This window comes from Saccostrea cucullata, unplaced genomic scaffold (genome assembly GCF_032062105.1).
Source record: "Saccostrea cucullata isolate Sc308-1 unplaced genomic scaffold, CSIRO_AGI_Scuc_v1 ctg33, whole genome shotgun sequence".
Classification (NCBI taxonomy): domain Eukaryota; kingdom Metazoa; phylum Mollusca; class Bivalvia; order Ostreida; family Ostreidae; genus Saccostrea; species Saccostrea cuccullata.
The window spans coordinates 282929-310843 of NW_026936019.1; the positions used below are offsets into that span (position 1 = coordinate 282929).

Genomic DNA, 27915 nt, shown 5'->3' on the forward strand with positions numbered 1-27915 from the left:
GTTTGCGAAAGGGAAAGTTTAATGTTAAATTTCCTACACAAGTTTTGATGATTTAAAATGTTAATCAGTTTGTTTAAGTTTTGAAATCTAAATATGGTTATTCTGTGTAGGACCTCAGACCACCTGTTCAAATTATTTGTAGCATGATAGTGGGGGGAGGGGCCAGTGGCACATTTTAAGCAGTGTTTGAAACTCAACTGTAAATTAGCCAGACTTGCAGGTCTGACTGCTAGTTCAAGTTCTCACAAGTTTTCAGCTCTGCCAAATATCTACTAGCATGAGAAAATAGTTGCCAATTCAAAATTTGTGTTATCAAAATTTTTAACATAGTCTAAATCATAATGTCAATAAGCTGGGCATTTATTTGTGCAGATTTGCTCACTTGCGGCAAAATTTGTGAGCCTGGCCATTGGGCACATGGTAACATATCATACATTGAACATAACAATGTATTTGTGTTTTATATACATATCATTTCACTGTTTCCACAACAAAACATTTCTTATAATTGTTGTTAATAGCCGTCCTGGCCCTGAAATCTTTATGCACCAGAGAAATCTACAGAATGTATGAACCAGCTGCGGCAACTTTATTTCATTCTGCAGTCCTCTAGCACTGAGCCATGGTATGTGAAGTGAAGAATATTAGTTATAGCGAGCGCAGCGAGCTCAATAGACTAACGTGTAAGAACAGAGGAAATTTGGAATGAAATCTGTACATAAGTCAGGCAAATTTCTCTGTGAAACATTCCCAGAATTCTTTTACTACCCAATGTCCTTTGCGCGAATAAATAAATAAATAATAATATAAAGCATAAAAGGTTTTCAGTTTGAAGAAATCTTTCAAAGAAACAAAATATAACTCTGCAATGTTATTCGACCAAAATTGCACTAGGTCTATAGTTTCAACCAGACGCTCGGCTGTCTCCTTAACCGATGAGCTACGTGACGTCGTGTGACGTCACTGCTAGTCGAGATGCCTCGTGCGGCTTGATGTTTGAAGTGGCTTATCAATTTTCAAGTGTTTAATTAACTTTTTGATGGTACAACTGCGCTCGCCCCAACGGTCACACCGTTAAACATATTACATTATATATATATGGCCTTGCATTATTTAGTTAGGAATAACCAACATCTGAGCAGTATGAGAGCAGATTTATTTTTTATACATTTTATCTTTTTAGTTTGCCAAGAAACATGATCTCAACTTTGGTGAATATGGTCAGTTCCATGGATCGTGACAAAACAAAAGAATGTCTTCTATGTGAGCAGATTTTGGCGGAGCTTTTGCCTCGGGATGAGGGTGATCTAGGCTCTGATTTCTATCCCAGCCCTGGCTATCAATCATCCGAGGCCACAGCTAACTGCTTCTCTCTCTATCTAATACAGGTCAGATGACAGTGAAACTATCATGTAATATTGTAAATGTACTGAACTTAAAACTTTTATTATTTGATATTGAATGTAGGAATAATATGTGCACACAGTTTTTTTTCTTAGAAACATGTACATTTTACATGTTCAAATCTGAATTCTGTTGCTAATTGAAACACAGTTGAGTGTGATTGATAAAATAATAAATACCATTAAATTCAATGTTTTTTTCTCGTTCACATGCATTAATTTTTTTAAAAAAAATACAGTCGTGTGCCAAAAGTGAAGATAATTTTATTTTTTCTCTATATATTTCATTGAAAACAACATTTTTTTAAATCGCTGGTATGACATCATTTCTTGACAGATTTTATCACAAATTTCTTGGTAATCCAATAAATTGTTGTAGTTGATATAAACAATAGTTTTTATCTGATCAGTATTGATATTTTAAACATATTGTTATTTTACTTCGACATGAATTTTTAAGTTACATACTCACAATGAATTATATAGTCAACGTTGATCTTGAATTTTAGAACTGATGTCAATTGATGAACTATCTTTTTAGTAAAAACTAAATACATATTGATCTTTTAAAGAAAGAAAACTACACATTTTCTGATTTAAGTTCTGAAATAAATAATGAAATTGCACAAAAATTGACCATTTGCCAATGATTTAAAAAAAATGTTGTTTTCAATGAAATATATAGAGAAAAAATATAATTATCTTCACTTTTGGCACACGACTGTACCTCTTATAATTATACCTCTCCCCATGAAACAAATCAAATGTTTTATAAACTAGTTATGTAATTGAATGTATCCTTTGTAAAATAAAGTATACTTGGGATATGCAAAATGGAGAAAGTAAGGAGTAATTTTATTTTAAAAAATTATTAAAATTTCATTTCAGGGAAACAGGAATTTTTGTTTTACTAAAATCATTCCGCAAGCTGTACGGTAATTTTTTGCTTCCATTCTATTATTTTAATATACATATATAATATATGTATATTATCAAGACTTGTCTTATGATACACTTACCGATAATAAAAAAAAGTTTTCCTTTACACTGAAATTCATGCATATTATGTAAACTAATTAAACAACAGATAACACTTATGTGTGCCCTTTGATAACATAGAGTCACCTGTTATAATAAAGTCAAACATGAGTTTTTATATTTTAAAGGTGGATGTCTTCAGGAAAGGAAGATTTTAATGTACAAAGACAGGCCTTCTCTTTCCTGGTATCACTACAGGTCCTACACAATAAACTTCTGTCTGAGGGTAAACTGTCATTTATATATTGTAGTACATTTATAGTGCTTTATGTTGTATATATTTTTTGTTTTGACAATACATGTATATTACTTTAATTTTTTACTCAGAGACCCTGACAGAAGTAAATAGTACAGTGAGTGATTGGTTGATGAATGCCTCTCTGTATCAACTCCCCAATCCTTACACCATTAACCCCTTCAAGAAAGACCAGGCCATTGTTGTTAATGAAGTGGATGGAACTCCCAGCAGAAATTTCTTTACTGTCCTCAATATTGGTATGACATCTATCTGAAACAAAACTACATTGTATCTGAAACATCTTTTATACAGTGCATTATTATATCATATAATATATTTTTATATAGTTGTATCAGATAAAAGACTTCAAAATTACTTTTATGTATGTGCAATGACAATGTTTTACTGTTGATATATCTGATAATGACAATTTATATTTCACCTCTTGCAGGCCAGTATTACACAAATGACCAGTTCCTGAACATCTACAGTTTCTCAATGTTGTTCAAATGGCTGTACCACTCCCACGTAACTAGTGATGATAACCAGGAACCAGCTAATAAATGTACCCATGTGTTCCACTCGTTAGTGGATAAATCCATCGATTACTGCTTTAGAATACTGGACCAGTGTGAGAGAAGTAAGACTTGTGTTCACATTTCTTTTTATATTCTTTATTAGCTTACGTAATTTATTAAGATAAGCTGTTCTGTAAATAATGTTTGTTTCCTTCTTTTTTTTTTCAGAGCCAAAAGTTGCATCAGATGTAGACCTCCAAAACTGTGTAGGTATTTTTCATGCATTCCTGACCATTTCATAAATAGCATTAGATACATTCCTGAATCATCATCTATAACTCTGTTTATACCTTTTTACCAGTGTTTGTTGGAGGTGGTAAATGTACTGGACATCATTTGTAAGATAGAACCGGGCCGGGTTGCTCGAGTTTTCCAGGAGGTGCGGCGATTGTACAACAGATTGGCAGCAGAACCAGATAAAGCCAGACTTCTCATTCCTGTTCTACAGTTCTTCCTTAATCATGGTATTACTCAATGATTTAGTTATTTGCATCTTAAATACTGTATGGTACTTTCAACACAATTCTTTGTGTCACACCCTTGATATTGTCTACAGTTTGTATCTGTATAGGTATTATTCCTACATGTATTTTTCATTTTCTCCCTTTACAGGTAAAAGTGTAGAGCATGACCCACAAGAGGCCTATACTTTGTTTTTCCACAAGTTGCTAACACAGTGGTACCTGGACCCAGCCTTCAGTTTTGACACAGTCACCTTTATCCGAGATAACCTTGAAACTCTCTGCCACAACACATCCATACTGTCTACTTACTTCCCCAACATCCTCAAGGTCTGTGAGAAAAGCATTATTTATTAATTAAATTTGAAATAAACGGATCTACATGTATATAGTATAATTTTGGTGTATGTATTTTCAGATCCTGGCCTGGAATCCCAGGACATATTTGACAGATTTTGAAGACATACTGCCAGCATTGATGTCTCCGTCCACAGCCACTGAAGTGAGTGATAAAATAAAAGTGTTATTTTGATAAAAATAATACTTAGCATGATTTTAAAAATCTAAGTTAATTTAAATATATTAACAGTCTTTACTGTTTCTACCATGGCATTCTAGGTTTTCCATATGTTGTTGGATTTGCCCTGTGTAACAGTTGCCTTAGAGGTAACCGAGCAATGTAAGAAACGTGAGGCTCAGACTTTGTCTACTGAGACAGAACCAATCAGCTCACTGTCTGCATTCCAGAGCGCCCTCTACAGGCCAATGTTTAACTTCTTCACACGAGTGGAGGGAGGACATGGAGATACTATAAATAGGTCAGTGGTTTACTTCATGTATAAAACAGGTTAATTCTCACATTTACAAATGTATACATACTTTGTGGATTCTTTATAAGATACAATGAAATTAGTTTTTCTAACCATCACTTTATATAAGAGTATTACCATCATAACATTTCATTAGTCATGTTCTCTCTACAGATTGTCTTCCTTCCACAATATCCTGAGGGATATGAACCAGCATCCTCGTGTGGTTGTCTGCTCTCAGATTGTGCCTGTGTTGTTAAGGTTGGAATTCCCTCTTGTTCTTTAAAATTCCATTATGCTTTCTAAAGAGGAGCATGAAGTTACTCCATGAATGCTTATAATTCAATTATAATCAGTGTTCAACTGTACAGGTAATTTAAACAATCCTATGGGTATTGACCTATGCTAGCAACTTTAAAAACATTTTTGACTTTGATTTTGACTTTAAATAAGTTTTTTCTTATCATTGATCATATTGTACATAAGTATTTGTCTTAGATTATGTAGTACTAAACCTTACTCTAATTCAAGATTCCTCTGACATTTACCCCTGCTTTTATATTTGATATAGGCTATAAGCAGGGTTTACATATTTGAGCGCTAGGAGAATGATAGATGTTTACGTTTCAGGATTTGGTTTGATGTTGTATTGGACGATGCCTCACCAGAGTTTGGTTCTCAGTTAATCCCAGTCCTACTAGAGCGGACAGCTTCATTGTACAGCATTCCAGGCTATCAGGCGGATGTCAAAAAGTCAGTCTATTTATAACCCTGTAGTTCTGTAAACATGTATCACCAAGTTCTATTTCTGGCATTTTTCACAAGTAAATACTGGTACTTTAATTTGTAGGGTTTTGGCAGAAAACTTAGTACATTTATTGAAGAAACATCCAGGAATAATTTTGGATCAGGCCTCAGAAATTAAAGACTTCCTAATAAGTCCAAGGAATATTTCAGAACGAGAGGAATTCTTTGCAAATCTGGTGAGAATTCTCTTGTAGTGCTTCTAATCTTTTAGCACCCTAGGCACACATATACTTTTTAATAAAATGGGAGTTACAGTGACTTATCAAACTAAACTTGATCAAAAGAAACTTTTTTTATTTGTCTAAATATGACAAAATCTCAGTGGTCACAATATTTCTTTTACCATATTTGATGCAGAAAGTCATGAAATATTCTTTTCAATTTATATCTAGGTTTGGTGTGTCGGTGAGTTAAGTTCAGTGAAGCATGACAAAAGATGTTCTGCTGAAACAATTACAAGATTTCTTGATACACTTGAGGTGTTGACCTATGAACTCTCAGGAATGACTTCTACAGATGAACAATTTGCAGATTCCTCCAAAATAATTTGCATGTTAATGTCAGCAATATCAAAGGTTTGTTATCAAAGGTGAAGAGGGTAGCTAAATGATGCATAAACAATCTTTTATCTAATGTGTCAAACTCAATATATGTGATTAATTCAAGATTGAGATTTGTGTAACTGTTTCCTTGAACTGTTTTACCCAAGATGTCTCTTTCTCAGCAAATTGAGTATGCCTTACATGATACATGTATGCAATGTCTATTCTATTAAATTTATTGCAATTCTTTTTTTATATACAATCATGTAGTTAGCTTCCAAATGTCAAGACCTGATTCCTCGATCAATTCTTCTCCTGACTAAGGTTGCTAAGCAACATCAAGCTAGTTACTTGGATACAGAAGTAAAGGATGCATTGGTTGGAAGGGCACAGGAGCTCATCAACCTCCTTAAACTTCCAAAGTTTGTATATTGTCAAGAATTCAAGCTTTGAAAAAGTTGTAAACTCAGCTAAAAAAAAAAAACAACTAGAAGTGACCCACTAACTACAATACATGTCGACTCATTACTGAAAAGATTTAAAACATTGAATTTGTTGTTGTTTCTTAAAGACTTGTAAGGCTTTACATACTGTAGATCACTAAATTTTCGCGACATCTGAAAAGATTGATAAAACAAAATTTTCACGAATTGTGTTGCTCTATATAATCCTAAGGAATACTAATATATCGAGAATTAAACAGACGTAATTACGTAAGGCGAATAAAAAGTGATTTACAGTATACTAGAACATTCCATAGTAAATTTCATCACCATTTTAATTTTTTTACTGGCAACTTTTTTTCTCTGCAGCAACTATGTATTGTAGCAGTCTGTATTTATATTGTAGTTTTGCCAATGTTGTGTTTAACCCTGATGATGATATAGAGACTGGGAGGTGGCACAGAGACAACACCAGTTTACCTGTCACCCTGAGGGGAATCCAGCATGTACTCTCATAGCTTAAACTGAATATCAACTCTATTTTTAGGTCACCTGAGTAAACTCAGGTGACCTATTGCTATCCGTTTTCGTCTGTCGTCGTTCGTCGTGCGTCGTGCGTCGTGCGTTAACATTTGAACATTTTCAGCTTCTTCTCTGCAACCACTGAACCAATTTCAACCAAATTTGGCACAAAGCATCTATGGGTGAAGGGGAACAAAAATTGTGAATTTCATGATCCCTGCCCCCCTGGGGCCTGAGGGGTGGGGCCAAAACCACTAAAATTAATGCAATCTTTAAAAATTTTTCTTTACTCCTGGACATCAAGCAATCAAACTGTTTGCATGATTGTAATACTTTTACCAAAATTTGAAATTCATTTTTATATTAAAATGTAGTGAAAATGCATTATTTCTTTGAAAATCTTCTTCTCTGCTTGGGTATTAAATAAACCAACAAAGTACATAGTTATGATGAGCAAGAGTGCCTCTACCTAAATTGTGAATTTTATTCAGGGGTTTGTTTCGGGGCTCTATTAATTATATAGTGAAAATACATTATTTCTTTGAAAATCTTCTTCTCTGCTCCTGGGTATTAAATAAATTTTGTTATGATGAGCAGAGTGCCAAAATTGTGAATTTTATGGCCCCAGGTGTGTGTTAGGGCGGGGTTCTATTGATTATAAAGTGAAAATATGAATTCTCTGAAAATCTTCTTCTCTGCTCCTAGGTATTAAATTAACTTACTGGATAGTTTGATGAGCAAGAGTGCCTCTACCAAAATTGTGAATTTTATGGCCCCAGGGTCAGGGGCAGTCATGACAAATTATATAGTGAAAATATAATTCTTTGAAAATCATCTTTTCTGCTCCTGGGTATTAAATTTAAGTGCATAGTTATGATGAGCATAAATTACAAAATTGTGAATTTTATGGCCCCAGGGACATAAGGGCGGGGCTCTATAGATTATATAGTGAAAATACATAAATTCTTTGAAAATCTTCTCCTCTGCTCATAGGAAATAAATAAACTTACTAAGTGCATAGTTATGATGAGCAAGAGTGCTTCTACCAAAATAATGAATTTTATTGCCCCAGGATCAGGGGTTCTGGTGTTAGGGTGGGACTGTATTGATTATATGGACTAAGTGAAAATACATGAATTCTTTGAAAATCTTCTCCTCTGCTCCTAGGAAATAAATAAACTAACTAAGTATATAGTTATGATGAGCAAGAATGCCTCTTCCATAATTGTGAATTTTATAGCCCCAGGGTCAGGGGTTCCGGTGTTAGGGCGGGGCTCTATTGATTATATAGTGAAAATACATTAAATCTTTGAAAATTTTCTTCTCTACTCCAGGGTATTAAGCAGTTGAACTACCAATATAGTTATGATGGACAAGGGCCCACACAATTGTGAATTTCAAGGCCCCAGGGTCAGGGGTACCATCATAACTTATATACTGAAAATGAATGAATGGTTTGAAATCTGCTCCTTAATATTAATCAAATATCAAGGCCTAAGGGTCAGGGGTTCATGTATGGTAGGGGCACTACTGATTATTGCTGAATATTACTGATTAGTTGAAATGCATTTTGTGTTCCAAACCCTTATGGGTATCAAGTAAACAAACTAAGCAACTGCTAAGTGTATTGTTATGATGATCAATGGTGCCTCTTTCAAAAAAAATGCCATAGCATCTGGCTTAAAACATGAATCAAATTCAATCACTGGAAAGTTGTTGCATAATGCTCAGGTGACCTATAAGGCCCATGGGCCTCTTGTTATAAAGGAATTGTCTACATATTACTGTTTAAGGTCCAAGCCAGAAGACATAGACAAACTATTAGAACAATTATACGGGAACAGTGCAATTTTTTTTATGAATGTACATTAATTTACTTTTATTTTATTTTTATATTAAAATGTAATTGAACATTTTTTTTTTGTTCTGTCTTTTTTATAGGCCAAAACAATTAGAATCTTGCCACTTATTTTTCTTTGTTTCACTCTGTGAGGAAACATGCTGACACGCGGAATTCTTTTTGTTGGCACGGCCAGGTGTGTTATAGGACCGAAGACATCCAAAAATATGAATTCAGTGCTTAATTAGAAGTAATGGATTTTGTAAGACACGAATCTAAAATGCAGTCATGACAAAATATAGAATATAACAAAACTTTATGCTTCATATAATTACAATTGTTCATAAATACATTCTTATTCATGAACTTACACATCATTGTCCTTGCAAAAGCCGCCAATATAAGAAACCTGCTTATGAAGTACATCATACTTGCAACTGAATGTAAAGTTTGGGGTTTAAAAGTTTCTGAGCCAAAGGAGTGAGCTTTTTGATCACATTTATCCGTCCGTCCATATATTTTTTCATCAAGAACCACTGGGCCAATTTTGAACAAACTTGGTTCAAAGCATCCTTGGATGAAGGGGAAATTAAATTGTTAAAATGAAGGGCCAAGTCCCGTCACAAGGGGAGATAATCAAGAAAAGACAAAAATAGGGTGGGGTCATTAAAAAATCTTATCAAGAACCACTGGGCCAATAAAGCTGAAACTTCTGTGGAAGCACCCTGGGGTGTAAACAATGACCCCTGGGGGTTGGGCGGGGCCACAATGGGGAATCAAAGTTTTACATAGAAATATATAGGAAAAATCTTTGAAAATCCTCTTCTCAAGAACCACTAGGCCAGAAAATCTGAAACTTATGTGGAAGCATCCTGGGGTAGTGTAGATTTCAAATTGTTTAAATTATGATCATTGGGGTAGGATGGGGTCACAATATCATTATGTATTACAAGGGGGAAATCTGGTAAACAACAGAATGGTCAAAGATTCTCAGGTGAGCGATGTGGCCCATGGGCCTCTTGTTATGCCCAGATAATCAAAGATTTCGGGGTATGTAGTTTTTGCCATCTGTCTGTCCACACTTTAACCTTACTCATAACTTCTGAGTGGGTTGGGCTATGGCTGTCATATTTCATAGGTGTATTCCCTGAGACAAGACCACCAAATTTGATCTTATAACCTTGGAGTTTGACCCTCTTTTACAAAAGTTACTCTTTAACCTTGATCATAACTTTTAAACAATTACTGCTAGGGCTGTTATATTTCACATGTGTACTCATTGTGACAAGACCTTTCCTAGGGTATAAATATTTTGACCTTGACCTAAGTGTTTGACCCACTTTTTAAAAACTTTAACCTTGGCCATAACTTTTGATCATCTAGAACAAGGTCTTTCATATTTCACAAGTGCATTCCATGTGACAATATAGACCTTCCTTTGGGTACCAACAGCTTTAACCTTGATCTTTGGAGTTTGACATGCACTTGAGAAAATTCTACCCTCACCATAAGCTCTCATACTCAACACACTTTATATGTCTGTGATTTATAAATGCTTGCTTCTTTGTCATAAGGATCTTGAAATAATTTTAGAACACACAAGTGGTATAAATTAGAAATTTATTCACGTTCACATAAAAAGTATACATGGACATATTATAAGATGCACATTTGTAATATTATTACACCTCATAATTTAAGCCCACTGATTCTTACATAATGAGTATACACATATTTTCTTATTCATGTAATACAATTTTCAGTAACATGAATACCTGGAGTATGTTTTAATTTTTAAGTTTCAAAAAATATGTGAAGGTTGCATAAAAATTATTAGCTGGTATACTGTACTACAAGTATATACACAGAAAACTTTAATCAACATCAGTATCTGAGGCTTATGTGGCAGTTGACTTCGGAATGAAATTATATAAAGTGGTTCATTTTTAAAATCTCTTGTAGGAATCGCAATGAATGCAGATTAAAATAAAATGCAGACTAAAGAGATTTTCTTGCTGTATGTGGAAACATAAATGAACAAGCTCTAATTAAAAACAAACACCAGAACTTCTTTATACATGTATACTGTTGTAACTTGGAGAAAAATATTCAAAACATTAATATTACAGGAAAAAAGATGACAATGCCCCCTATCAGTAATTAATGTCCAAATTTTGTTCCCCATTTTCATCTATAAAATTTTTACAGGGTATTCTACCAAACAACATATTTAATTGCCCTATGAATTTAACGCACACTAGCACCACACTGATATTCAGTACACTGTAAATGAAACGTTCAATCTACTTCAGAAGTTTTATCTCTAAATTATAATCGTGATTTTTTTGTGATTAACAAGGATATGACACATATCAATCCTATTCAACAATTTTCTATGATGGAATGTTGATAATTTTTGTATGAAATAATACTTTGTAAAAATACTCGATATGGATTGTAGACTGAAATGCTAGATCTTCACATTTCAGGTAAGGTTTTTAGGGGTAAACCAAGTTCATTTTAGGAAGCTTTAAAGTGCTTCAATCTCAATGTACCTAAATATAATATTACCTATCAGGTCTAATAGAAGTAGTTTTATGTACAATGTGCAAGTTTCAGTAATTTCATCCAATAAAAACACCCTCTAAATTATTATCCAATACCACAGGTATTTATTTTTAAGAAAAGATACAACAAATACTTGTACAGCATACTGTCCAATTAAATATCAGGTGTACAGTTTTATTCTGTTCTAAAATGATAGAGAAAACATTTTTCAACAATTGTGCAGTTGCAAACTAATAGAATTAGGCACCAAGCAATCATAAAACACTAACAAGCACCTTTTGTTCTTAAAGAATTAGAGTAACATTCACTATTCACATGCATAACATTCATACTTGCACTTTCCCCATCACAATTTGAAAAATATATTTGTTCTAGTATTATAACACCGTAAAACTGTCCACTTCTCCCACATCCGATAGATTCTCTCCATTTACATTGTAAGATATCTTGAATTTTAACCGCACTTTTTCCTGAAATGACAAGGTCAACTATGAGTGCCAAAATTATCAAGATACTGGTATTAAAGGTGTAGATTATAGTTTTAATATTTAATGGTAATAATTAGATATACATTTGGGCTGTAGTAAGGGATAACATGCTAACTATGTTTACCTTTTGTGGGTTGGCCAGCAACATAACTTGAGTAATGGCAGCGGGTGGGAGAATAGGATTGTATGCAGGTAGATCAGTGGCTGAAGGGGGCTGTAATTTTACTTTCATCACCTGACAAGCAAAAGCTTCCTGTTTATATCACTTATGCTGCATCTTGTTATTATATACAAAATTAAGAACCAGGAACAAATCTTTGTTGCATAATTTTTGGTAAATAAGGTAAGCAAATCTTATTAAAGGAATACAGTAAAACTTGGTTATAGCGAAGTCCTGGGGACCTGTGAATTTAATTCGCTATATCTGTAATTCGTTATATCTGTATAACAAATTCGTATAACCATTATAGCGAATTCGCAATATGCATGTTTTCCTTCAAGTATTACTACCAATTATGTTAGGAAAGCAAATATTAAAAAACATATCTTCAATAACTAAGGTTATATTATGAATTGGATTTTAAATACAAATGCTAAACAGAAACAGAGTCAGTATAATTTATTATTTTTATTATAATCTTTAAGAGTTCATTATAAAGGATGTAAATTTCATTATATTTAACCTCAACGGGACTCAAAATCAGTTCGCTATATCCGTAAATTCGTTATATCAGAGTTCGTTATAACCATACATGTTAACCGATTGTGATGAAAAATAGGGAGATTCAGACCTCAAAAGCGGTAGCATTGCGCGTGCGTTGTTTTACGCTTGGATTACCGACATATTTCAAGTAATATATACATGTATGTAGCCTTAAATGAAACCTACAAAGCCTTAAATGAAACCTACAATAAATAAAAATATCAACTGCAAAGAAGACGACAGAAATACCTTAAGTTTGACAAAAATTGTACAAATTCAAATATTTTTCATGCTCATCATTTTGCTTGGATTGGTGTTTAACTTAGCCTTTTGAAGAGTGATCTTTGCCAATATAGCCTAGAAGCAATAATTCTGAATGTTCATTCAGTTGTAAAACAAAACAAATGATGGCATGGTTTAAACTATATCTAAAACAAGTTCCTATCTTTCGTTATATAAATCAGATTTCCCACGATGATCGAAAACGAAAGTAGAGATGTGCCACATGGCTTGGTCAATCGAGTGATTTCTATTGACTTTATTGATAAAATTGTGATCTTCTGTGCTTTTATAGACGATGCCAAACGTTTTCATCTAATTATTAAAAGCTGTATCTCCTTTTTCATGGCAGTGATGTTGACTAAATTTATCGTAACCAATGTAATCACTGGTAATCTTGTGCTGTTGTCGTTGTCAAATTCGTGCTTGAAATCTATGTACACATTGATACAAAAAAGCGTTTGTATGCTTCTGAGTCAAATCACGCGATATCTAACGAGATTTTATGAGAGTGGCTTCAAAAATGGATACCCAAGCGAACCAAAAATACTTTAGACGCAACTTTTGTAGCAAAGCGGTAGATTTCTGAATTAAATCGGTAGGCGGGAGATGGAGTGAAAAAGCGGTAGACTCCCGCCTAAATCGGTAGAGTTAACATGTATGGTTATAACCGTAAAATTTTACAAAGATTTGTTAAGAATTTTGCCAGGTGCCCAGAAAAACTTTGCTATATCCATGAATTCACTATATCTATGTTCGTACTAAACGAGTTTTATTGTATAAGATAAACATAATATTTAGACTTTGTTCTACATTATCATTCCTCTACTTGGTCTACATACCTTTGGAACAGCGGCTTGAAAGACAAAATTTTTGACAGGATTCGTGTTTGTACTAATTGTAGATACAACCATGACTGTGACATCCTCCCGGGGTTTATTCTTGGCTAAATGTATCACAATTTTAAGTCCATTCTTATCATATGCGTTCACTGGAGCTGTGCTTTCTGCAAAAAGATTTTATAAATTTCCATGTAAATCCACTTGTTTGACATGGTTATTCTTCATGGTTAAATTTTTTTTCATTTTGAAATTCAGAAACTTCTGTAAATTTTGCAATTTAAAACAAACACATTTAATCAAAGATTACACAGCTCAATCAACTCAACGAATATCATCTTTAAGTTAGGCAAAGTCTCAAATTTAACAAGATATTCTGGTGGGGGTGAGAACACAGGCACTTGTTTTGTATGTATCCAGGGCACCCCCAATATTAGAGATCATGTGACACTTCAATACTTACCTGGTTGTATGGATTCCAGTGGAACATTAACATCCGTGAGGGCTAGGACTTGTGTACCCTGTTTGACTGGCGTTGAGGACACAGGGGATGGCTGAGAAACGGGCAGCTGAGCGGGGGCAGGATTATCCAGCAAGTTTGTCCCCGGGGAGGGCTGGGGAGAGGCTGTCTTAGACATCATCTGATTCATAGGTACTTTTTGACTGAAAATAGAAATGATAAACATTATATATATTATCAGTAGTACATGTAACTACCTTTTTTCATTCACCTCATCTGAATAACAGCAGTCTGAAATTTTATAAATATTCATTTGTATAAGAAAATGTAGGTGTGTCAAACAGATATGTTTTTACATTACATTCACACTGTAAACTGTTACCCTGTGTTTTGTGGTTTGATAGGTAAATTCTTGGGTAGATTTTGCTGTAGTAGATTTTGTCCCAGCATGTCTAGCTCCTTCATTGCCAGGGTCTGCTGTTCTGTGGGAGGAGCTTTAGGTTTTTGACTGAACACAGATGTATCTGCAAAAAAGGATGACATTACATGTACATGAATTTGTTCTTCAAGACAATACAGTTCCTCACCATTATCATTTTCTTCATGTCTTTTTTAAAAATATTTTTAAAAATTCAGCAACTAAATTGACTGCATGAAATGATTTGTTAAACTTTTGAAAGTGCTGTGATATGCTTCAGAAAACGACACACAAATATTTACATGTATTATTATATCCTTGAAATATAAAAGGTAAAATGCTTAAAGTCTTTATTCAAATGATCTTGAGTCAGGTCCATACTCTGGTTAAATAACCTTTGTGTTAATATCAAGTACAAGCTTTCAATGATTTCCTGTAACAAAGTGATGACCAGTGACTAGTTTTGTCTAAATCACCTTGTTCTGAAGTCAAATAAGACTCATATCTATAACACTTATCACCAATGATTCCACATTGAGTTTCCTGCGTAACTTACTGTTATAAATGTATTGCTCCTTTTTTAACTAATTACATGTATATGTACAAGTTAACCTGATACAAATCATGATATTTTGAGAATACTGTAGATTCCTTATTTTTCGTGAGTACTTATTATAGCAAATGGGCTCTTCAACAGCAAATCGCGAGAATAATAATTCACGAATGGACAGTTGGTGGAGACTTTTTACATAGATTTAAGTGCCATAAAATTAAAGGCGAGTAATTTTATTTTGCTTGTGGTGCTTCTCGCGAAATTACATGATAATTAATTCCACACGATTATTTAGGAATCTACTGTAGTTTTGTCAAGTTCACATGTCTGGTATAAAAACATTGATATGTAAAATGTTGAACGAGAGGAAACATATTATCTCAATATAGCAGGTAAAAACATGCTTTCCTGACACTCTAAAAGTAACTTTTTAGCTTACCAGAATCTGAACTCATTAGTAATGAAGTAGTTGGTTGTGATGTCTGAGATGGAAATTGTGAGAAATTGCCTGTCATTGGCTGTGGCATAGAATAAGTTGGAACATGTGCTCCCATTGGCTGATTGAATGCCTGGAATGCTGGCTGTCCTCCACTCACTGAGAATGCATTGTTCATTGCTGGTGCTGTTGTTAAACTTTTTCCATGGGTCTAAAATGATAAATTCAAATGCAAAAATTCCAAATACAGAAGCCAAATACATATATTCTGTTTTAGTGTTAGTCTTTTCATTAAATTTATAATGCATGAAGTGCAAATTTCTAATGATCCCCCAATCCCTTAGGATTTTTTCCTATTTTGGATGCTAACCTGTACAATAGGTAGTTTTCTTTAGCGAGAGTTATTTCCTCTCATTTACCATATTAAAGATCATTCAACATCCTTAGTATTTAAACATTTTCAAATTGTCATACTAATCTTCAAGGTGCAGAAAACTCTTTTCTAAAGAATTTACATTCATTTCACTTTGATCTACATAATTTTCATATTAATATATAAATTCTCTCAAATATTTATCTGTCAAACATTTAAACCAGAAGTCTCTGTCAAGACTGTAGCTCTACTGGTTTGTACTTATAACAAAGGATGAGAAAAGAAGCCATTGTTATCAGACCAAAAGCGTAGAAGGAGTAGCGTTTTAAACAAAATTCTAAGGCATTTCTTTTTTTAGTAACCATGGCAACGCTGTTCATCAAAATCAAAACCCGATGCATTATTTTATGTACCTTAGTGTAGTCTACTTGTGTGCCAAGTAATATTGAAATCAGACCAAAACTGTAGGAGGAGTAGCGTTTTAAAGGATATTCACACAAAATTCTATTTTTAGTAACCATGGCAACACCGTTCACCAAAATAAAAAACCGATGCACTATTTTATGTACCTTAGTGTAGTCTACTTGTGTGCCAAGTTATATTGAAATCAGATTAAAACTGTAGGAGGAGTAGCATTTTAAAGAAATTTCACAGAAAATTCTATTTTTAGTAACCATGGCAACACCATTTAACGAAATCAAAAACTGATGCACTATTTTATGTATCTTAGTGTAGTCTACTTGTGTGCCAAATTATATTGAAATCAGATTAAAACTGTAGGAGGAGTAGCATTTTGAAAAATTGTTTACAGACAGCTAGACAGACGGACGGACGACGGACACCTTACTATTGCATAAGCTCTTCTGGTCTCTGACCAGTAGAGCTAAAAATGAATAAACAAAAAAAAAACAATAGAACTAACTACTTTCACTGTAATGTGCAACCTAGGGGAATAACTCATATACACAAATTTTGAATTTCAAACAATCTGATACTGAGGAACATCCACATGCTATTCACTTACAGATACGGTACTAGAAGAGGAAGCTGCAAAAATGTCATCCAGGTCACCGAGCAGAGATTCTGATTTTGTGCTACTGTCACCTAAACCTGAAGAAGAGATGTATCCTGTAATAAAATCCTTACTTGCAGAGGGATTAACACAGTATCTACAGTAAAACATGGCAGAGGTTATCTCTTTCCTCTTCTCAGTCAATTAAATGAGAACTTGAAAATGTGAAAAGTTTACTTAAGAAATAAGGTATCATTTTTAAACATCTATCGGGATATAAATACAGGTTGGTCACGAGATTAAATTCCATAAAGCCTGAAGGGCTTTATGATGAATTTAATCTCGTACCAACCCGTATTTATTGCCCGATAGATGTTTTAAAATGATACCTTATTACTTATATTTACATTTGTGACTTATTCATACTTTAAATTTGCCTGATTGTGACTTCTAACGTGTGAAATGCATTATTTTTCAAACCCAACGGCATGTATGTTATCCACTGAACACGCGTCGATCCTATATGACGTCACTGAGAGATTACGTCGAACGATTATCCATAGGCAAATCTATGACCTCTTGACCCCGTACCTGTATTTATACAGTTATAGATACGCATTGCTTTCAGTGGTGTTATATAAAGGAAAACATTTGCAAATGTAAATATTTGCAGACAGGCCTCAAACAGTATGTAATCAGAAAACCTCACTTGAACCTTTGGCTCAGGTGAGCTGAAAATATTAGTTCATTGATAGCAAGTAAGCATAAATTCACAATACCAGCATTTACAATGAGTGTTTTTAGTTTTTAATACTGTATAGCGGGTATTTTTTGCGGGGTCCTAACTTTGGCTAATTTTAGCAGTTTTGTAGGAAGCCCCTTAAATTTTAATTGCCAAATTTGCACCTTTCATTATCACTACCAAATACATGAAAAATCAAAGACTTCAATTAGTCTTTTCAGTAAGCAATGTAACTTTCACATGGTATTGTATTTACTCAAACTTTTGTGTTAATTAGTATTCAAACATTTATACCTATTGAAACTTATATAAAAGACGAAATTCCTCTCTTCTGCAATGTCACCAACTCTGTGTCTTCCAAAAATATTTGCGCCAAAATTATTGGCATACCTTTGAGTGAGCAAAACGCCAAATTTTACACCCACTAAAGAAACCGGCTATACAGTATGTTCAACTAAAGATATATGATATGAATGCTGCCCTAATGTTATGTATGCTTTTGCTCTGAAACAAGAAAGAGATTCCTTTCATCAGTCTGGGTGAATAGAAACAAATGGTGAAAGAACCTACATGTATTTATCATAAGAACTTACAAAGACTTAGACTGAAATTTTATTTTGTGAGTAACTTTCCTGACATTTATTTTTAAAAAAAATGGTTTTTATCATTTTTATAAGGAGTTTCAAGATATTTTCCAGTGCAAATAATTTTTTAATAAATTTTTGATTTGGGAAGATTTTACATTAATTAAATACCTAATTTCTAGGGTAAGTATTGTTGAAATATTCTCATAAGAAATTTATCTGTTTAGGGAGTGCTTGAAAATTTCTTGTACAGTTTCTTCGAAAATGTTAAGTAGGACTGATGGACAGACAGAAGAATGGACATGACCAACACTATATGCCCAAGCCATGTACATGCCTGTAAAGATAATTGCTTCATTTGAACAGAAAACTACAGCTACTAAGTTGACTTGATATCTAGTATAGTGTTTGTACCTAGGGCTAGGAGCTCCTCGTCAAGGATTTCTGTGCTGGGGTCTTTGGTCTGTGAAGTGGGGTGGGAGGGAGCAGATTGGTCTGCCAGGTCAAGTAGGGAGGAAGCAGGACCTAGGGGATAGCAGCAAATCTTTAACATAGTGGTACATATAAGCAATGTATGTTCTATTGGATTACCTGCACCAAGTACACAATAAGATCATACATGAAAATATTTAGCATATAAAAATTCAATTGTCTGAGCTAGTTTTAAAGGGAAAAGTTGAAAATAATTTTTCTTCCTTTACATGTACATGTATTTCTTTTTTTTAATTGTTGAGTGAAGTCAAAGAACAGTTGGATTTGTTAATATTAGAGAATTAATAATGCATTGATTATAAACTTGCAAAGTGTCTACAAAACAAGTTCTGCAACTTTTCATAATGAATATCCTCATAATTTCAATACACATCAGCTAAAAAGCACTTTTCAAAAGTGAGTAATTCTAAATCAGGTAATTTTGTGTTTAGATAAGCCAAGGTTGAATTATACAGTTTCTACTTATGAGTGTATAGGTATTGCGTTTTTCCAACTCACCAGAGGCGTGGCCATTGTGATTGGATTTCTCTGCCACCTTCCTCTTATACTGAGCCATCACCTGTGTCACCTCGTCATTACTCTTCAGTATATCATCTGAAGATATAGCCAAAAAGGTAATCAAACTGCCACCGAATACCTACACAAATTCTACATGTTGTATTATGTCTTTTGTCTCATGTCTAACAAAACATCCACTTTTGATACAAATGTCTAATACAGTAACCCAACCTTTAAAAAATCTTCTTTAATACTTTTTATGTATATTTAAACCTTAATCTGACAAAAAAAAAAGACAACTCTGATTTGTATGACATTTTGTGTCTTTTCTACGATGTACAGTGAACAGTTACCATACTCAAGACAGATGAAATCTGACTGGGCAATTTAATCTTTAAAGATAAAACTTAACTATTTGCTCCAAAATTTAGAAGAGCATGAACATTTAAAGACCTACTTATTGCATCATTTTCTTTATCATCTGCATCGCTGGCAAGACGAAACAAATTTGGTCTCAGTCTCTCCAAACTATCATACAACTCCTGAAAAGAAATCAAATTCTCTTACGCCTGTCAACTAATTTAAATATTAACACATGTAATGTATAATAAGGCAAACTTTAGTTTAATGCTACAACCTTCATCATATCTAAATCTGCCTCAGAAGAGGTCTCTGGTGAATAGTGTTCCAACATCTCCATCAACAATTTGCTGTTGTTGTTAATCTGCTCCAGCTCATTTATCCTCCGAGAAACCCTTTCCATCTTGTCAGCATCCTTTGATACAAAATTAATATTTTAATTGAATCTTGGCAAATTTAAGGACTGCAAAACACACCATTATAATTTACTGAATATCTGATTTAAAAATCTTGAAATTAAATTAAGTACAAACCTGTTTGACCATGTTCTTGATCAACCTATTAGCAGCCTGTAGGTCTTGAGGATTTTTACTTTTCAACAACTTTGCCAGTAGCTACAGACATAAAAGTATTTCACTGAGGAACTGATAGAAATTAACTACAAGACTTCATGGACATTAAATTACACAAGTCTCACCTTGGATTTTTCTTCATCTTCAAAAGAAGCTGTTCTAGGCTTGGGAGGTGGAAATACATCTATTTTCTGTCACAAAATAAATAAACACTTAAACACACGTTAGTTTAACAAACTTTTACATAATACTTGTACAAGTATATTGTTTTATAATGTACAACTAAACATTCCAATAATAAATTTTCTAGTTTGTACTTTATGGCAATATCTCCCTGAAAATAAGAAAGTGGTTGGTCATCCAAACATGTATCCTAGCCAGCACATTACACAATCACAAGATTTAAGGGAGCAACAGAGATAGGACCAAAGAAATGATTTAAAATTACAGTATTTTTTCATGAAAGCTGGATTCAAATTATATCAATATTGTAGCGTCTTTTTACTATTCATATTGTTCATCCTTCTAAAATTGTAATATAAAAGTTCTTTTCCAGATATTAAAATTAATTTACAACTTCATTTTTTGTAATTACAATTACATATGTATAATTTCTAAGCATATATATACAGTGTAAGGTTAGATTCCCCATTTCATTAAATATAAATGAAAGATATGAACTTTATTATATATGTGTAAATTGATAACTACTGATACATGTATTAGTACTCGTTCTACTTGATATATTTTATTACTCACTTTCCCTGAATCCTAAAATCAAATAGACTCACTTCATTATATCAACACTTACACAAAAAGTGGCATTTAGTATCAATGAAGTAAAACAATTCTGTATACAATACACATCACATGCAATATTCTTCTGCCAATCAGTTTGTAAACCGTAACTGAAACAAGTTGCCATTGTGCATTTTGTAGGAGGCTATATCACTTTAACAGTAGTCATTGCAACCCCATCAATTCTGGATTTAATAATAATTATGTATTTATCTTCAAAATTGACAGCTAAGAATATCTATGCAGTCTTCAGAATGATGAACACAGAACAGCCAAATGGAATATTAGATAGCTAGGTCATTCTACAAACAATATTTGGAAGAACTTGATATAAATTAGTAAATCACACACAGATGAAGCTTTCTACAATTTTGAATCAAGATTTCTTAATTTATTAGCAGGCACACACATGCATTTATTTTCATTTAATGCACAGAACTGTGTTGACAAATTCTTTATAAAACCCTACCTTATCAATGTAGTCTGGATCTACTTTTACAATGCCCTGCTGTTTCAACATTTGGTAGGCTTCTAAGATTTTGTTTTCATGTGGTAGTCCTTTACTCCAGCTGTAGATAAGTTCTATACATTTTTTCTTCACTTTTTCACTAGTTTTGTTCCCTAGATACTAATGGAAATAATAAAGATACTTAACACAAAGTATATATAATGAAATCTAATTCAAACATATCCATGACCTTCCTAGTAAACAAACCACATTACATAGAGTCTTGAAAACTATATAAACAACTGGTTTATCTAAGATATTGTCAACATATTATCAAGAACTTTTGTTGAATTTGTTCACAGATCAAAATAACACATGTATATTTTGAGTGTAACTGAAAAGTTTCTACATACCTTAGGTGAAACAACTTTAATCATTTCATTCAGAAACCTGAACTTTCCAACTTCAACATGAAAGCGTCGGCCACAATTTTTCACACATGCCTCTAAAGTCTACAATTTATATTTCATTTTTGTATAGACATTTTTTTCAAATTATGACATATAAAGCAAAATTTCAACAATCAGCAAAATCAGTTTTGGAAAGTATGCAAATAAAGTGTATAAAACAATTAATACCGCTAAAGCATATACTGCCTCTCTCTCCTGTGGTGACTGTATTTTGTGGGCCAGGAGTCGGACAGCAGTCTGTGGCCCTTCTAAATCTTTGTTAACTTGTTCACAGAATTTTGTAATGGTCTCCCAGTCCTCATCCCTATTAGCTGGATTAGTTGCAGTATCTATACATAAAAATATTCATAGGGTGAATTCACCATGCATCGGATACCCTTGTTTTTCAGCAAGTTCTAGCGATATCGCTACCGACAGAAAATTATCAAAATGGAGTTTAACATTTAGTTTGTGATTAAAATATCAATTTGGGACACAATTATATGCCCTTTATTGAGAAAATATCCTCAACCAGAAGTCTCTGTCGAGACTGTAGCTCTACTGGTTTGTACTTATAACAAAGGATGAGAAAAGAAGACATTGCCATCAGACCAAAACTCTAGAAGGAGTAGCGTTTTAAAGGAATTTCACAGACATTTCTATTTTTATTAACATGGCAACACTGTTCATCGAAATCAAAATCCGATGCACTATTTTATGTATCTTAGTGTAGTCTACTTGTGTGCCAAGTAATACTGAAATCAGACCAAAACTGTAGGAGGAGTAGCATTTTAAAAGACTTTCACAGAAAATTCTATTTTTAGTAACCATGGCAACACCGTTTATCGAAATCAAAAACCGATGCACTGTTTTATGTATCTTGGTGTAGTCTACTTGTGTGCCAACTTATATTGAAATCAGATCAAAACTGTAGGATGAGTAGCATTTTAAAGGAATTTCACAGAAAATTCTATTTTTAGTAACCATGGCAACACCGTTCATCGAAATCAAAAACTGATGCACTATTTTATGTATCTTAGTGTATTCTACTTGTGTGCCATGTTATATTAAAATCAGACCAAAACTGTAGGAGGAGTAGCGTTTTGAAAAATTGTTTACAGACAGACGGACAGACAGCTAGACAGACGGACGGACGACGACACCTTACTATCTCATAAGCTCTTCTGGTCTCTGACCAGTAGAGCTAAAAATCGAGTTTTTAGTGATAACCCAAAATTCACCATGGATCGAACATTGTTTACCATGCATCGGACAGACAGTATTTTAACCAGAAAAATATCATACCTTTGTCAAAGGGCTTTAAAATGCTTGATATGGATATATTTTTATCTTTTATCTAAGAAATAACCCTCAACTTAAATTCAATTGACGATATCGTTGCACAAATGTAGAACGATACAAGTCTGCCTTAGAACTGCTTTAAAATGCTTATAATGTGGTAATTCGCACCCTTTTTTCATGGTTTATCATACTCTGCTTTGTAGAAATAAATTGAGTCAAATTCCGGACGTCATACATTGATAACTTGTATTTTGACTGAAAATATAGAGTTTTTATTTTCCTTCTCCGCAAAAAACAGCTATCAGCTGGGTTCTGTATGAAAATGGTAGTACTTACCATTGCATCGGAAAGTGTTCGATTCATGGTTAATTTGTGTCCAATGTACGGAGAAATGAACATACTAGTGAAAACCAGCTCTATAAAGAATTATACGAACATTGAAGTGAAATTTCTTTAAAATTTATGTAAAATTACCAATCTCTGACTTTATTTACCAAAGTCTGACTAGTTCCGCTGAAGTCGAATTTTAAGAACGATAACTCTAAAAATCGCAAAATCATAAATTTCTGGTTATTCCCCTTTGATGATGTAAAATATGACGTAACTTCAAGGCCATTCTCGGGGTATTTTTATCACATGATAAAAACAATCGGTATCATTAAAAAATTTAAATCTTCAGCTTCTAGACAGAAACAAATAAATACAGGGGACTCTTAAGTTGAAAGAGAATTTATTGTCTCAAGTTGTCCGAAGCAAAGAACGTGTCCGATGCATGGTTAATTCACCCTGTAAGAATTTCATATTCATCAAAGCCATCCTCTTAATGCCCTTTTCAACATTGTTTAAACTCCCAGTACATCACTTTGTACGGTTACCTCACTTGTATACAGCTGATATCAACATCCCTCTAACTCTATTTTAAGAGCAAGAATAAACAGGTGCTAGTCTTAGTAGATATCTCTGTTTGGTTTTTTCTTGAACATGTTTGGTATAAATACAGTGAAATATCAGTATCTTGAAGTTGAGGGGACCTGGACACGACTTCGAGATATCCGGGGGTTCGAGATATCCGAAGTTATCTTCCAAAGTCGAATCAACGATACCCTGTTTTTTCGTATATCTTCATGCGTAACACTATCCTGTATTACAAAACATGCAGTCTTTATGGTAAAGTCTCAGGCATATTCGCAATAAATATTAAGAAAAACAATGCTGTTGTTTTCTTTGTCGTGTATAATTGTAAAACAATTTAATATACATGCCTTATTGCATATTCAGCGAATTTACATTTTCCAGGCCATGCTTACGTGGTCAAACGGGATGTATCATTAGCGTTATAGTTGATGAAGCTTCTCCGTAAGAAAAGAAAAAGACGAATTTTTTAAAAACATAATTTGATGAAATTTAGTGCAAAATGTTTTTAAAAATATAATCAGTATTCAAACTGTGTACTTGATATTAATGGCTTACATGTATTACATTACGAAGTACTACTAAGGAACACATAGTTTACGAAACTAACAATGCAAATGGCGGTCAAGGTTATCTATTTATACGCAGATAAACATGAATGTAATCAATCACTGTGCATTATGCACTGCATCTTAACTGTTTAAGTTTATTGTGAAATATATTTGTTTTATGAATTTAGGAATTTAATTATACAGAGCATATTATTAAATGCAATATCGGTCATTTAATTTCTGAGTTGCTATGAAGTGGTTTGTTTTATCGGTCGTAGACTACACCAAACACCCAATTAAGCTGTCAAACCAACTAACCTGTCACAGATGGGTGTTGCTAAAACGCGGAACGGAAAACGGAACGGAAAGCGGAACGGAACGGAAAACGGAATATATTATTTTGGATTAAATCACTCAAAATACACAAAATTTATCATAAACGATATATTTTGTACATATTCAATCCCCCACTATTAAATACAAGTTGAATTTATAATGCTCAGTCTCTTTTTTTACGAAAATCGCTAACATATAGCAGTCACCTAGAATCGAATTTGAAAAGGGGGTATAAACGAACTTGACAAGTATTTGACAAGCAAAAACACAAAAAGAAACAACTGTTTGATTCGGGAGGGGAGGGGTTAAGATCCAATACCAACATCTTTCAGTACTATTTTTTTCACTAACTTACTACATTATTTACATTCACAAAAAGTGTGAGGATGTCAACTTAAACGAACATTTCCGTGGTAAAAAGGTTATGACTGGGGGATCAAATATTTATTATCTAAATGAACCATGAAAGAGAAATAAAATGTAAAAAAAAAAAAAAAAAATTATTAAGATAATACGTTTAGGGCAAACCTTTACGGCAAGCTCGAAGAAACATCTCTTGTACACACTGGTTGTTAAAATTTTATTAAAAATAGAGACATTTTCTATATATTTAAATTCTGGAAAGACAAAGTTGGAAAACTGTCATGTCATTCAATGAAGTTAAATTTTGTTTGCGGTACATATGTGTATATGTTTGGGGGGGGGTGTATATGAATGACCCCGTAAAAAATGAGTTTGTTTTCCAACTCATCGGAAAGGTCTGAGAAGTTGTAATAGGTATGTCCCCCTTTTTGTGTCAAAAATATACATAAGGTTTAATAAATCAATTTTTAATGTGACTGTGGGCCCCTACATAGACCCGAAACTGCCACTCCCCCTTTCATGATTCGCGAATTCGACACTGCGCGTGCATAATCTGAATATCATAAATAGTTATTTTTGTCTTTACAGACATTGACATTGGAAACAAATTGAAAGAAGGGGGGGGGGGTCAGTAGAAATTTTCCAACATACAACAAATTTGACAAACCAAAAAAAGGGGATATGTCCTTTGCCCAAACACGAAAATCCTTTTTCGTGTGTGTGTGATTGATTGTATACTGTTTAACGTCCCTCTCCAGAATATTTCACTGAAATGGAGACGTCACCATTGCCGGTGAAGGGCTGCAAATTTAGGCCTATGCTAGGCACTTACGACCTTTGAGCGGTGTCACCTGCGGTGACACGGGGCCTCGGTTTATACGGTCTCATCCGAAGGACCGCCCCCATTTAGTCGCCTTTTACGACAAGCAAAGGGGTACTGAGGACCTATTCTAACCCGGATCCCCACAGGCTTCGTGTGTGTGTGTGTGTGGGGGGGGGGGGGGGGAATTTCTTTCAGTACCATTTTTTCCACGGAAGTTGTGTATGACTCATGGATATATAGTTTACAATAAATTTTTATCAGAAATGATTTTTACAACAAGAATATTGCTCTTTTATCTGATTTATATCGAATCTATGTTATGTGTTTGACAAAAATTTTCCGTTCCGTTCCGCTTTCCGTTCCGTTTTCCGTTCCGTGTTTTAGCAACACCCGTCACAGATACCCGACATCAACATGAGCTTGGGATTAATTAATAAGATTCCCCAAGTTTGAAGGTGTTCATTAATAGCCACTGGCGAGAGTGTGTGAATTCACGACGCCAGGTGTGTTCAGTAGACCGAAAAATTCACTGCACTTCGAGATAAGCCAGGTAAAAAAGGGCTTGGGACTTTGAATATACTTCGACATAAGCGGGGTATTCGAGATTACCGTGTTCGAGATATCAGGTGTTTTTCAAATCATATATATAGAGATAACGGCCGGGACCGGCGATCGACTTCGACATAAGCGGGGTATTCGAGATATCCCATGTTCGAGATACTGATATTTACCTGTATGTTTTTTTTTTATTTGAACATGTTGGGTAAATATGGCGAGACTAGGCTAACTCATCATTGCAGAATATAACTCTACGTCATACTACATCTGATCATTGTAAAAATCTTATATACAACCAGAAATCGAGTGTATTCATTTCGATCTATCATCTATACTTTGAACATATCACAGTATCAGATAAACAATCAACGTTATTACTAACTAGCACACTTTACACACCTTACAAATCCGACAGGTATTAATTTTAGACTGAGTGAACAAAAAATCTAAAATTGTGGGCCATTGAGATGACAATTAAGAATTTACATAGGTAATATTGTGTACTTCCACGTCCAGCATCGAGTTCAGAGATTCTCAAGATTTGGAATAAAATGACACGTATCTACGATAACACACAGTAGTTCGGTTTTGTAAGGAAAACAACTACAGCAGCTAAAAATGAATTTCTGCAAAATGTGTTTATAAGAAAACACAAACAAAAGTGAAATATGACAATTACTTAAAATTATTTCCAGACTCTCCTCTTCTTCAGCCATTTTCACTTTCAATCACGTGATAGCAAATCAACTTCCGGTGTCGTCTGCTTGTATAGTCCGTTCCCTTTTTTTTTTTCTCAGAAAATCAAACTAAACGGGACAAAGAATGGAGCTAGGCGAGGACAATCCCCCTCTCTGAAAAAAGACATTTCTCAATTCTAAAAGTTATATTTTTCAAAGTTATATGGTTTATATCATCCTTTACACATTTAATTCTGTATTTCATTGTTTTAATATTTTATTAATAATTTATTTTTCACTCATCATGCTCATGATTTTAAGATATGTGAAAACAAAATAGAAAAAGATTCACATATGATTCGAACTCTCTCCATAGCGCAGGGTTTGGTCCGTCAGTATGATTCAAATGAACAGGTTTGTTGAAGCGTATATTTTTTCCAGAAATTTTCGATTTTCATATAGAGTGGGTTCAGATTCCATTTTTGGACAAATGAAATAGGTTTTACATATACGTTTCCATCATTTAAGCGTTCACGAAGAATGGAGACTTGACCCATTTATACTTTGAAATAAAGATTATCAAATGATAAGTCGTTCAGTAAAATAAAATAATAAAACTTTTTGAAGATGACATTATTGA

General features: G+C 33.7%; 2 protein-coding genes across 2 annotated transcripts; one reads left to right on the top strand and one right to left on the bottom strand.

Moving 5' to 3' along the window:
- Positions 1-539: 539 nt before the first annotated feature.
- LOC134244581 (AP-5 complex subunit zeta-1-like) lies at positions 540-6859 on the top strand (the record flags this gene model as incomplete). Its single annotated transcript, XM_062726835.1, has 17 exons — positions 540-625; positions 1184-1388; positions 2292-2338; positions 2570-2667; positions 2769-2936; positions 3131-3319; positions 3426-3463; positions 3559-3721; positions 3870-4048; positions 4137-4220; positions 4337-4536; positions 4702-4788; positions 5158-5280; positions 5378-5510; positions 5727-5909; positions 6147-6298; positions 6726-6859. Coding segments are annotated over 17 exons (2247 nt in total), but the record flags the coding sequence as incomplete, so codon positions are not given.
- A 3434-nt stretch (positions 6860-10293) lies between these two features.
- On the bottom strand, positions 10294-27357 carry LOC134244602 (ADP-ribosylation factor-binding protein GGA1-like). Its single transcript, XM_062726856.1, has 17 exons — positions 27278-27357; positions 21943-22103; positions 21718-21816; positions 21326-21484; positions 20184-20249; positions 20020-20100; positions 19764-19901; positions 19584-19668; positions 19127-19222; positions 18551-18661; positions 16823-16908; positions 15429-15636; positions 14401-14542; positions 14022-14221; positions 13562-13725; positions 11862-11972; positions 10294-11719 (listed from the first exon to the last, which is right to left on the bottom strand). The coding sequence occupies exons 1-17, from the start codon at positions 27312-27314 to the stop codon at positions 11627-11629; spliced, it is 2037 nt and encodes a 678-aa protein (XP_062582840.1). The 5' UTR covers positions 27315-27357; the 3' UTR covers positions 10294-11626.
- Between the last annotated feature and the right edge of the window lie 558 nt (positions 27358-27915).

Coding starts and splice junctions, on each gene's coding strand:
- LOC134244602 (XM_062726856.1), bottom strand. CDS start 27,314: ATGGCTGAAGAAGAGGAGAGTCTGGAAATAATTTTAA. Junction 19,223..19,583: donor TAAAGAAAATGATGCAATAA/GTAGGTCTTTAA, acceptor CTATATCTTCAG/ATGATATACTGAAGAGTAAT. Junction 11,973..13,561: donor TTCAAGCCGCTGTTCCAAAG/GTATGTAGACCA, acceptor TTTGCTTGTCAG/GTGATGAAAGTAAAATTACA.